General features: G+C 35.6%; 2 protein-coding genes across 4 annotated transcripts in view; one reads left to right on the plus strand and one right to left on the minus strand.

The window, feature by feature from the left end:
- LOC128986018 (ribosomal oxygenase 1-like) overlaps positions 1-1,835 on the minus strand; it is a 20,334-nt gene extending 18,499 nt beyond the window's left edge. The window contains exons 1-2 of the mRNA XM_054406095.1: positions 1,714-1,835; positions 243-1,131 (exon numbers count right to left, since the gene is read on the minus strand). Coding sequence (XP_054262070.1) covers positions 243-1,093 — 851 coding nt within the window. The 5' untranslated portion in view covers positions 1,094-1,131; positions 1,714-1,835. The remainder of the gene's footprint in view (positions 1-242; positions 1,132-1,713) is intronic.
- LOC128986019 (mitochondrial genome maintenance exonuclease 1-like) overlaps positions 1-12,400 on the plus strand; it is a 14,205-nt gene extending 1,805 nt beyond the window's left edge. The window contains exons 1-6 of one of the 3 annotated variants that reach the window (XM_054406098.1): positions 1,497-1,516; positions 7,948-8,794; positions 9,315-9,525; positions 10,035-10,167; positions 11,156-11,278; positions 11,720-12,400. In XM_054406098.1, the coding sequence (XP_054262073.1) occupies positions 8,503-8,794; positions 9,315-9,525; positions 10,035-10,167; positions 11,156-11,278; positions 11,720-12,334 (1,374 nt within the window). In that variant the 5' untranslated portion in view covers positions 1,497-1,516; positions 7,948-8,502 and the 3' untranslated portion in view covers positions 12,335-12,400. Of the gene's footprint in view, positions 1-1,496; positions 1,517-7,947; positions 8,795-9,314; positions 9,526-10,034; positions 10,168-11,155 lie in introns of those variants that run through there. The other 2 variants (XM_054406096.1, XM_054406097.1) reach the window with 2 other exon arrangements.
- Positions 12,401-12,912: the final 512 nt, after the last annotated feature.

The raw sequence follows: 12,912 nt of genomic DNA on the forward strand, positions 1-12,912 counted from the left end.
TCTGATCAGCACAGAATATGTCATGCTATTATTGTACTAAGTAAAGTAGGTTTAAAATGTGTCCTTTAAAGAACTCTATATAGGGACTTAAACATATTTAACCAGCACAAGACATAGGTAGGCCTACTTAAAATAAAAAAATAAACTTGTTTAAGATTATGATTTAGCCTAGGCTATTAGAACTGTGGTAAAGATCTCTAAGTATAGCCTATTACAATAAATTAAAGTAGAATATTACATACCGCATGAAATCTTTCTCCAGCACAGGTGCAGTAAGCCACTCGAAAAGTAGTCTTGCAGTTGTGTCACTATTTTCCAAATGTTTCTGAGATTTACCTTTTGAATTATTATCTGATTTCATTCCAACCTTTTTAATATTTTTCTTATTCAGTTTTGTCTCTTTGGGTACTTTTGGCTGCTTTTTCTTTGGGTCTAAATTCTGTGATTTTGAATCTAGCGTCATAGTAGAATGACCTTGTTCTTTTGTTGCTGTTTTTAGCTTTTTCAAACTCTTAGAACGGCTTGCACTTGATTCTTCCTTATTAGTTGGGGAAGTGGTGGTTTTTAATACAAGGGGTTTTAAGTCCTCTAGTGAATCTGTATCTTTGGAAGTTCCCGGACCTTTAGTACTGCAACTGTCAGCTGACTTTCCTGGCGTAAACTTATTAGTTTTCTTCCTTTTCAAGTTTTTGACCGTATCTTTAAGGTTCTCGATCATAATAACATTATGTAATGTGTCTTCAAGATAATTGTTGTCGTCATGTTCCAATTTTTCATTTGCTTCATTAATACTATCCAACAAAGCAGCAGCTCTAGGACTACTAGTTTCTGTTGATCTTTCAGCCAAAGTTTTAAGTATATAACCTATTTCTTTCATTTGCCATGACTCGTTATCATTGCTATTTTTTTGTTTCTTAAGTAAGGTCGAAACTTGAGATTTTTTAACTTTAGCTACTCCATTTGATAGACCTACTTTGGCTTTGGTCACCTTATTTACACCATTTGATAACAGAGGTTTAGACTTCTTCTTCTTTTGCTTTAGCTTTTCTGAATATATTGCAAACGCTGATACAGGCTCTGTGCTTACTTTCATAATGTTCAGTTATTTCAAAACTGGTAGACGATTTTTATCTAAAAGATTAAAATTGCAATAATTACTATCATAGAAGGCACTTAACCTAGCCCAGCAAAAGTGGTTGAAAATAATACATTCTGAATCTTTAGCTTAGGGCCTACAAATAGTTTTCAAGCTAGGGCTATAACTTATAGGTCTAGGCCTACTTAGGGTTTTAAAATAATCGTCTTAATCAGTTTGATATAAGTTATCTACGCCTATTCTAATAAAACTGATAAAAACCGTGTTCTCCTAACATATGTGTTGTCCAATTTGAGGTTACTAAGACTTGATCTTGCCATCAGAAGATCTAGGTATATTTTGAAAGCTTGCCAAGTAAGTTTAAATAACATTTTAGCGTTTTGTGATCTTACCAAAACTCTATGAAAGAATTGATGTACGGTAAGTGTAGGTAATTTGCAATAGGAATAGGCTAATAAGAAAGGAGAACCCAACAACTAACAACAAAGTGTCCCTGGCACTTAGATAACAAGTAAGTTAACTTAAAGGTTAGCAATTAATTGAAGCCAATCTCGACAAAAGGTAACTTAGGCCTAGGCCTACAATATGCCGAGCTTTCAATTGATGTCTTTACTTACTTGTATTTGTATTGTTTTCTATACCTATGTTACGTCTCGTTGAGCTAGTAAGAAATAAATTAGTTGTTGTCACAACTCACAACATGAGATTTAGGTTAGGCATGTGCTGTGTGCGGTGCAGTCAAATAAATACTCAGTCAACAAGCAAACATAACCTTAAACTTAAAATAAAAAAAGGTGTTTTGGTTTCGAACAAGTTCAGTTCACCGGCAGCTCGTTCATCGAAACGGCACACGGAAGATTTCTCAGGTGCCATTTGACGTCACTAACTGCTGATGTCACTTTGAGGGAACACCAATACCGCAACGATACGATATGACTCTTCGGTGGTCTATATAGTGGATAGCGTTGCGGACTGGTAATCCAAAGGTACCAGGTTCGAATCTCGCCGGCGGCATTAACTTTTTATCAACATTTTTTTCTTAACAGCAAGTTTGGTTGGTTTGGTTAGGTTATGACAGTTTAATTTTATAATTAAAAATTATAAAATTGAATTTTAGATATTTATAATTTTATTTTATGAACAAAACTATTTTTTAGATTAGTAAACCTTTATTCGATTTTTCCATTATCAGCACGTTTGGTTAGTTTGGTTAGGTTATGACAGTTCAATTTAATAATAGAAAATTATAAAATTTTCTGTTTCTTCAGACGCAGCAGTAGACGTCAAACGGGGAAACGGCACCTGAGAAATCTCCCGTGTGCCCCACCGGCTCGTTCATTACAATCCAATCCAAAACAGGATATTACGCCACACTACATTATTTTGACGAACTTCCGGTATTTACTCAGGGGAGGTATAGAAGAGGCTACGATGACAGCGCTGTGGGCTTCTTATTAGCTGAGGGAACGCCATTACGGTAACAAAACGGTCGGTAGCCGGCGGCCTCGGTGGTCTAATGGTTAGCGTACCGGGCTGATATACTGTTATATAGGCTGATATATAGGTTATGACTAGTGATTTTTAGTCCTTGAGTTGGTGGAAATATGTATAAGGATTTGTACAGATTTATTAGTATGGCGTAAACTATCGTACGTAACTCGTCCAAAATGTGTGTACCGGTCTTGTTGTGAATAACTTAACCTTTTTCGAAAATAAGGTTTAATAAACTCAAATTATTGTTACATAGTTGTCAAGGTAAACAAATCTCTAATACGTTGACAACAAGTAAATAAATACTTCAGCTGATTACTAAAAACAGTAATTCATAACATTCTCCCCCTCAAAAATTAAACAATGTAATCAGCGAGGTAACTTGGTTGTTTTCTTGATCTTTTCGGCCTTTCTAGAGCTTGGTTTTCTTCAGAGTCTTGTTCAGGATTCAGGAATGCAATGAAGTTCGGTTGATAATCATCATTTGGTTGATACTCATGGTCTTGGATATCAAATGGAGTGACATTCTGTTCTGGATTGACATTTGGATCTGGATTAATGCTCGGCTCTGGAATGACATGTGGTTGTGACGTGACGAAAATCCTCATCTGTCACCAGTTGAGGATTTTCTTTTAGCGTTGGAAGGACTTGGTCTTCTAGTTAGTAGACTTACATTCCCCCTTGGAGAAAGGTGCTTGAGGGATACAGTTGACTTTCTTCCATCATTGTGTTTAACCAAGGCATAATGAGGGTTAGCATCCATCAGCTCTACTTCCTCAACTAAAGGATCAAATTTTGATGGCCGAACATTTCTTTTTAAGAATATCGGTCCTGGTTTCATGAGCCAAGCTGGCAGTGAGGTGCCATTGAGGGATCGCCGAGGATGAATGATAAACCTTTCATGTGGCGTACTGTTAGTCGAAGTGCACAAAAGAGATCTTATGGAGTGCAATGCATCATTGAGTACAACTTCCCATTGTTCTACCTTTAGTGACCTGGACTTCAGAGCTAACAAGATTGCTTTCCACAATGTTCCATTGAACTTTTCAACTTGGCCATTCCCTGCCGGATCATATGGAGTCGTTTGACTGGTGGCTATTCCTCTTTCATGAAGGTAGTCTCTGAGTTCTTTTGCAAGAAAAGATGTCCCTCTGTCTGAATGAATGTAGTTTGGCATTCCAAATATTGAAAATAGATTTTCTAAACAGCGAACTACTGTGCTTGAGGACATATCTCTGCAGGGATATGCGAAAGGGAAGCGTGAATATTCATCGATTATAGTCAATAGATATCGATTACGTGTGCAAGATGGCAAATGACCCTTAAAATCTACATTTAGTCGCTCAAAAGGTTTTGTGGCCTTGATAAGTTGAGCATTTGTAGTTTTGTAGAAACGAGGTTTAATCTCTGCACACATTGGGCATTTGTTTGTCATTGTTTTAACATCCTCAACTGAGTAAGGGAGGTTTTTACTTTTTACCCAGGGGTACATCCTAGTGATACCAGGGTGGCAGAGTGACTGATGAAGTGCAAAAAGCTTGTCATCACAATTTATGTTTGTGACAGCTCCACAAACACGTGAAAATGCATCTGCGGTGACGTTTTCTTTGCCTGGTCTGTACTGTATGTCAAAAGAATAAGGTGACAACTCAAGACGCCATCTAGTGATTTTCTCATTCTTTATTTTACTAGTATGCCGACTGTTGAACACAAACGACAAAGCCTGTTGATCGGTGATTAATAGAAAATGTCGCCCAATGAGGAAATGCCTCCACTTCTTTAGAGATTCGACTATGGCTAGGGCTTCCTTCTTAATAGAGGAATGACGTTTTTCACAATCGGTCAATGTTTTTGAAAAGAAAGCGACAGGTCTACCCTTTTGACTTAAGGTGGCAGCGATAGCAAAGTCAGATGCATCTGTTTCCACAACTAATGGAGAAAGATCATCAATCACAGTAAGTATTGATTTTCCTATGTATGTCTTGTTTAATTTCCTGAAAAGCCAAAGCTGGCAAAGATGAGGGCAATATAGGAAAAGATTTGCAATCAATCAAAGGCCGAATCTTGTTTGAGAACTTGGGAACCCACTTTGAGTAGTGAGAAAATATTCCTAATGCACGTTTTAATTGAGATGCATTAACTGGCAATGGCAAATCTAACAAGGGTTTCAGACGCTCTGGATCTGCTTGCATAGACTGGTAGCGAATTTAATATCCTAGGATTGATATTATGTCTTGAGAAAATTTGCTCTTCTCATTGTTTAGAGTAATATTATATTTCTTAGCTACTTTTAAGAATTTATTCAGCCTTTCATCATGTTCTGACTGAGTTTTTCCGGCTACGGTTATGTCATCAATGAAAGCCCACACCCCTTCTAGTTCTTCAGTGGAAATAATCTTATCAATCGTGCGCTGAAAAGCAGACACACCATTTGTCACACCAAATGGAACCCTACAGAACTGATAAAGTTTTCCTGCTGCCTCAAATGCTGTGAAGCATTTTTCATGTTCCGATATTGGTATTTGATGGTAAGCCTCCTTTAAATCTATAGTACTGAATACTTTATTTTCTGCTATTTTACTAGCTATGTTTTCAATATTAGGCAAGGGGTAGGCATCTAATAGGGTAAACTTATTTATAGTTTGACTATAATCTATTACTAATCGCTTTTTATGAGATGAGCTTTTGGTAACAAGCACTTGTGCACGCCAGGGAGATGAACTTTCTTCAATTATACCACTTTGAAGGAGTTTTTGCACTTCAGAGTTGATGAACTTTTCATCATCATTAGAATACCTACGAGACTTAGTTGCAATGGGCTTGCAGTCAGGTGATAGATTATGAAAAAGGCATGGTGGTTCCACAGAAGCACAGGCAACATTACAAATGGACAGAGGTAACTTATCTCCCCCAAAATCTAGGTTTACTGAAGAATGCAGTTTCATTATATCATGACCAATCAATATGTCAGTGCACAGATTGTCAATAACAAACAGTTGTACTCTCTCATAGTTATGGACAGAGAACTAAGTTCACATTAACATAACCTTTGATGGGTGACTTTAGGTTTGTGGAAGCCATAGATACCTGTTTCCGTTCTGGAATTACATGAAAACCATTTTCAATTACCACAGCTCGGTTTATAAAACTATCGGTACCTCCAGTATCAACCAAAACTTCAACAGGTATTTTATTTGCATAACCCCGCACAATTGCTTTTGACAGTCCATTGGAGGCAGCTGCACATGAAAGCGTGGTTACTACCAAAGAAGAGGCATTAAAGGTCTTACCTTGAGTTTTCATCAACCTGCATACCTTCACAAAATGTCCCCTTTTCTTACAACCAGAGCAAGTAGCACCTTTGGCAGGACAGTCGTTTCGAGTAAAATGACGCCGGCCACCGCAGTAGAAACACTTCTGTTTAAAGTTTTTTGCTACAGAAGCTGAAGTAGGAGACTCTTCAGGATCTATATTTTCATCCAGTTGATCTGGTAGTGTTGATGAAGTGTTGCAATATGTGACTTCAATTTGGTTTGAAGATCCATATGCTTCACAGCTCTTCTGTGCAGACTCAAGTGAACGTGAAATGTCCTCAGCTTCTTTTAATGTCAAGGACGGTTTTTCTAATAGTCTTTGTCGAATATGGGGGTTCATAATTCCACTTATAAAGGCATCTCTAACGGCTTCATCTCGATAAGTATTTCCATCTATTGCACGAAAATTGCAATCCTTACTTAGAAGTTTAAGTTCTTGTAGATACTTGTCTATGTTTTCTTCTTTCTTCTGCTTGCGGTTTGCTAGCATGTGTCGAGCATAAATTTCATTCTTCTTAGGATTATAAATAGTTTGCAAAATTTCAACTGCTGACTTAAACGTGGAACATTCAGAAATATACTCGTAGACATTGTAAGAAAGAAAATTAATCAACACGTTCTAACTTAAGTTTCCTCTCTTCAGTAACTGCTGGGTCAGATATGAAATTTTCAAGTGTCCTGAACCAGTGTTTGAATGCTCTACTTGCAGAAGGATTTTTAGGATTAATATCAAACCTGTCTGGTTTTAAAAGTTTTTCCATTTTGATTTTGATTATTTAATTATCTTAATAAATTTAAGTTTATTAAATTTGTTGTGAATAACTGAACCTTTTTAGAAAATAAGGCTTTAATAAACTTAAATTGTTACATAGTTGTCAAGGTAAACAAATCTCTAATACAAACAACAAGTAAATAAATACTTCAGCTGATTGCTGTAATTCATAAAAAACAGTAATTCATAACAGGTCTTGTATGGTAATCCCGTACTCGACTTCGTCTCGCACAGGAACGACCACACTCATCCGGTAAACACTTATTTTCAGGACTAGTAACGTAATATAATATACTATTAACAGAAAGCTGCTTTGCTGACTAATTGGTATTTTCGGGCGTACAATTGAATATCAAATCAAATCTTTATTGCCAGAACATTTTACGATGCATAGCAGTGTGAACTAGTTACAGTATAATATAAATATAACTATAAAATAGTCCACAGATAATCACAGACATTTTTAGTTATACATGGCCATTAACATTAAGGAAAAACTCATTTATGTCATATGGACTAATACTAATCAAAAGGTGCTTAACGTTCCTCTTAAAACAGTTGAATTCTAAAAAATTTTAATGAGAGAGTGGAGAATTATACAGCTTTTTCCCCATTTCAACGAAACAATTCAAAGTAATTTTTAAATTACACTGGGAAATTCTAAGTGAGTTACAGTTTCTAGTGAAATAGTTATGAACATTTTTATTTGTAGGTATAGTATGTAAATTCCTTTTAATAAACAACAGACATTCTAAAATATACCTTGCAAATACAGTGAGTATATTGAATTTTCTAAACAATGGCTTACTGTGAGTCCTCATGTCCACATTTGCTGTGATTTTAATAGCACGCTTTTGTTCAATTAACAATTCTTTAACATTGGTGTCATTACCCCATAAAATAATTCCATATGATATATAGCTATGAAGTTAGGCATAGTAAACTATAATGAGAATATCCGTTGACACAATCGATCTTAGCCTAATCAACATGAAAGTACCCTTAGATAATTTACTTTTAGATTATGTAAAAGGATCTCTACCATAAAGTCAGTTAAAGCTGTGTTGTATGACATGAAACATGAAATAAACCATTGCATTGACTGAGTTAAATTTATGTAACTTGTTTGAAATTAAAAAATCAAAATAATTAAGTACCACCATTGATTATATCTCAACAAGAGGGTAAATATATAATCAATGTAAGTTACACTACCCCATATGCATTATTAGGTATAATCATAATTCATATCAATAATTATTATAATTTCACAGGCATTGAGTGAATCTACTGGAACGAGAAAAGGAAACAAAAAACCTGTGACAAATGGTTCTATAGATTCACCAGCTAAATTTGTGAGGCAAACACCAGTTCAACAGCAAAGGACTAAAAGAACGACAATAAAAAAATCGTTAGTTTCAAAATGCAACATTTTCAAAATTCGTGACTTTGTTTTATATCCAATCAAAGCTGTGGTACCTGTCACAGATGTATACAGCATAAAAAATCATAATATTAATTCCACAAGAAACCCCTCAGTGTCTAACCGGAAACAAAGTGTGAAGCGAATTACAAAATCGTCCAGCACTCCAAAACAAGGCAAATCAACTAGGACTACAAGTTTAAACAATTCTAAAGGCAAAAGAAAATCTACAAAAAGATTAAAAGCGTCTAAAAACCTTTCCTCTAAAACAAATAGTAAAACCAAAAATAGGCCAACTAAAAAAAAATCTGTCCAGAAAACTTCATCTTTAAAACTTAGAGAAACTAAAACCACTGTAGTTTCTCAAAAACCTTCTCTACCTTCATCACCAGTTCATGACATCAAAATGGTCCTGTCAGCTGATCAGTTTATCTTCAAACCTACGATACCAATCACAGAAACCAACTACCCACTGGAAAACACGGAAAAACTTGATCTCTACGCTCAAGACTCAGCTATTGAAAAGGTGTTGAGCTACTCATTTACAGACCCAGTTATAAAGAACTACATAAAATTTCCTTCAGTTAGTAAAATAATTGAAGAGACAATATCAGACAAAACAAAACAAATTTTAGGAAACTGGCGGCAGAAAATGATTGACGATTTGGGCGAGGATGGATTCTACAATCACAGTGAAGGTAAAATAAAATTATTCAATTTTTGTATTGGGTTTGTAAATTGTGTGTCTGTCCTATATAACTATCTCAAAAAACTACTAGACTACAGAAAGAATTAAATCAATTGTTGTAAAATTATGGCAGTGTTACACTACGGATTGTACGGATATTGTTACACACAGTTTTGTAAGACTTATTTTTTCTACATTTAAATCAGATTTTTTATAATTTATTCTAATTCAACACTAATGGAACTGATTACAATACCTATAGTTTGTTTGTAATAAACCTGTACAAAGTTTGAGCAAGTTCCAGAATAACCTTGGCTGTAACAATTTGTATTATTTTACTTAAATATTGTTAATTAATTCAAGTGTTAGAGCTCTTTTTATTTAATGAAAAATGAGTATACAATTATAAAAACAACAGTTTACAAATTAATTTACTATTTCTTTTTGAATGCAATTGAAATCCATTCAACATTACAATAATTAACTGTTTTTAACCGTTAATTAACTGTTAATTGTTTTGTCCATGACAGCCCTGAAGGTGAGAGGGACTGAGTTTCACATGGCAGTCCGCAACGCAGTTCTAGGAAAGACCACAGAGAACTGCAGTGAAGTCACTCAGAACAGTCTTAAGAGTTTATCATGGATGCTGGAACACATTTCCAACCCAATGGCTGTGGAGAGTACAATCGCTCATCCCAAATTGGGTTACAGAGGTGTTGCAGATTGCATCGCTATGTTCAGGTAATGGTAATTTGTTTAATATAATTGTTCGTATAGTTCAATAGATTTTAGCTCTGCCTGACATGACCCATTTTTTGGCCCACCTAAAACTGTAAGTCCACCTCCTATCTAGAAGAAAAGGACAGGTCTCTTGATGGGATGTGAATTTTCTCTGATATGGAAAACTAGCTCCATTGAAAGGCCATACAAGGATTCGTTCAAACTATATGGGAGGTTAAAAATGCACAGTTTCAGCTTTGTATCATATTGACACAAGTATGGATTACATGTACTTAAAAATGTAAGCCTGAAAGAGATACACGCGCACTTAAATGTAGAATGAAATACTATTTTTTCTTTAATAGCTAATTTAATTACAAATGGAAGACATTCCAATCAATAAATGATTTATTTACAGAATGGGGTGAAAATAGAGAAGTCTTCACAATACACATTTTTGGTCTAGTTTTCGACCACGGGGCGACCCCTGGTATGTTTTAATTGGCTAAAAATTGTGTGAATTGTTTCAGAAACATTCCTGTAATGATTGACTGGAAGCTATCTGACAAACCTAAAAGAGATCTCAAAGATACGTATGACGCACCCGTCCAGATAACAGCTTACATAGGGGCTCTAAACCACGATCCCAACTACAAATGGGGAGTAAGTACTTTTTTGTTAGTAACTTAGTTGCAACATATAGCTTTGGTGTGGGATGTCCTACTATGAGTCATGAATCACAAAGTAAATTGGTATAATCATTATACCAAATAGACTACCAAATATAGTAGATTTTCAGCAAGGCTATTAGTTTTCTTTCATTGTGCATTAAAATCTTTTCTTGGATGCTGCTGAAAATAGATTTTATGGTACTTGATTATGCATTCAAACCAACAGTTTAATGTACGAGGGCAGTTTTTGTAAAGGACCGTTTTAGCTAATAGCTCCGTAGTTTACGTGTTTTTCGCTGTAACGAGTCGGGGCTATAGCCCCGGTAACGAGGCCCCCGTCGCCTGGCATCTTTTGTGAACAGAATAACACTTCTGTAGCTGAAAAATATGCGTCATTATTGAATTTGTACCGCTGCGTGCAAGATAAGGTCATTACGACTGAAGGGTATCTGACCTAATGCAATGAGTGAGGCTAGATTTTGGAAACGGGTAAGGAGTGTAAAAATTGCCGTGAAAACATTTTTTCCTTTGTGAGCTTCTTGTGAGAAGCCTGGGAGCCAACCAAAACACAATTTCCTTCCGAAATGAACATTTCCACGGCAAATTTAAAACTCCCTAGCCCATTCCTGCACTTCCCTCTATAATGGCATTAGGGTCAAAAACTTCGGTCATCTAGCGATGAATGTCAGCATCAGATTCAGATATGCTTCTTGTAATCTAAAAACGTACTAAACCTTATCTAGCACACGGCGGGAGATTCAATCATTAAAACAGTTTAAACACACAGTGAAGTGCAAACGTCAGCTACAGAGCTGAACATTGTGGCATTCGGCATTCTGTTGACAAATTGTGTCAGTAAGCAGTGAGGAGTCTTGATATGGTGCAGGTAAACTACGGAGCAAAACGTAAAAAAACGGCTCTTAGTTACAAAATTACCCTCGTATAAGGATTGTCTGTTATCTCTCTCATGTTGTTTTCAGGTGAACCATGGTCTAGTAGCAGTAGCGTACGCAAATGGAGACCCCTGTGATGTTTTCTTATTGGCTCCGAAGCACTGTCAGATCTACTGGCGTCATTGGCTCATGCGCTTCGATAAGTTCAAGGCACGAAGCCATCTCCATTTAGAACACAATATAGATGAAAAATCTCTCGAACTTATTTAATTACATACTTGATCTGCTCCCTTGCTAACGTTTATTTGAATCTTCCTGTGATGATTTCTGTAGTAAAAATGACTATTTCAATACACATATTGTTGCACAGATCAATTTTAAATATTCAATTAAATCTTTTCATTAGGTCTCAGTTGCCTTTGCTGATAACATTTTTCACAAACTATGAACTAGTGTGATGTTGTTACGCAAAAAAATGCCTTATAAAACTGTTTTCATACATAAAGTGCTGACGTTTATTCGTTATTTAAACTCTTAATGTCAATAATTAATCTTTATCCTCAAAATATAGAATATTCTGTTATTTTTCTCAATTTAATCAAAACAAAATTTGTTGATGAGTAAGAAAACTTACAAGTTTCGTATACCTAGGACTCTGACTTTGGGAAGCGATGTTTCCTCAGAGCAGAAAACTGGATCAAAAATAATTTGAGATATGAACGTCTGCGCCAGAACCGTCTGCAAGCTCAGAGTCGACGACGATACTACCCACATACATCCGGACAGACCACATACGGCCAGCCGCTCCAAAGCCGAACACCATACAGAACATCTGTTGGATACAGAGAGAGCAGAACAGATATTGAGAGATCTAACCAGTACCCAAGGCCCAACTACTACCGAGGAGCAAACGAGCCTGTAGGACCTAGCCTGTATCCAAAACCTAATGACTACCCAAATCCTAAAGAATTTACAAAACTTAATGAACAAGCAAAACCTAACGAATATCCAAGGCCTGACTCTGACTATCCAAGGACTAGCTACAATCCAGGACCTCATGTATACCAAAAACCTAACCGGTATCCAAGGCCTAGCTACAATCCAGGACCTAATGAATACCCGAATCCTAACCAGTTTCCAAGGCCTAACCATCCAAGGCCTAGCTACAACCCAGGACCTAAGAAGTACCCAACACTTAATCAGTACACAAGTCAAAATAGTTGGAATAGAGCAAACCCAAATCATTTTAGAACTATTATTGAGTAAACAAAATTTTCTTGATTTATATCATCGACGATATTTTGTTACTGTTTCCAATTAAATGTATATTGAAAAGAGGAAAATGCATTTTAATCATCCTGTTTTGTATATTACAAAGAAATAACATTTTGTTTCATATAGTGCTCAAAGATTAATAAATTAATATTTATTCATGCTTATGAAAGAAAATTTACCGGTAATTAATTTAGCACTGATTTTAACCGAAATGGACACACACGCTTAGAATAAATATTCAGTGCTATCCAACCTAAACTTAGGTTAGAAATAACAAACAAGTTACTCACAGTTTTTAGAATTATTTCATATGGTTTTTTTACCGAGTTAGATTAATGAATACAAACCTTATTATTAAAGGTTTGTATTCAATGGTTCGATGGCAGGAGAAATCAATGATGGCCTTTCACTATAATTTGCTTTAGGGGCAGAGCATTGGAAACAACATTTACTATTACTTATTTATTTCCAACATATAACTCCAATTACAATAATACACACATAAATGAGTAACATGAAAAAACATACAAAATCGGCTTGAAATAAAATCTAAAATCAAGATAGTAAAA

The sequence above is a fragment of the Macrosteles quadrilineatus genome, unplaced genomic scaffold, assembly GCF_028750875.1.
Source record: "Macrosteles quadrilineatus isolate MER2022 unplaced genomic scaffold, UCM_ALF_1.0 Scaffold_2__2_contigs__length_208266976, whole genome shotgun sequence".
NCBI classification, from domain to species: Eukaryota; Metazoa; Arthropoda; class Insecta; order Hemiptera; family Cicadellidae; genus Macrosteles; species Macrosteles quadrilineatus.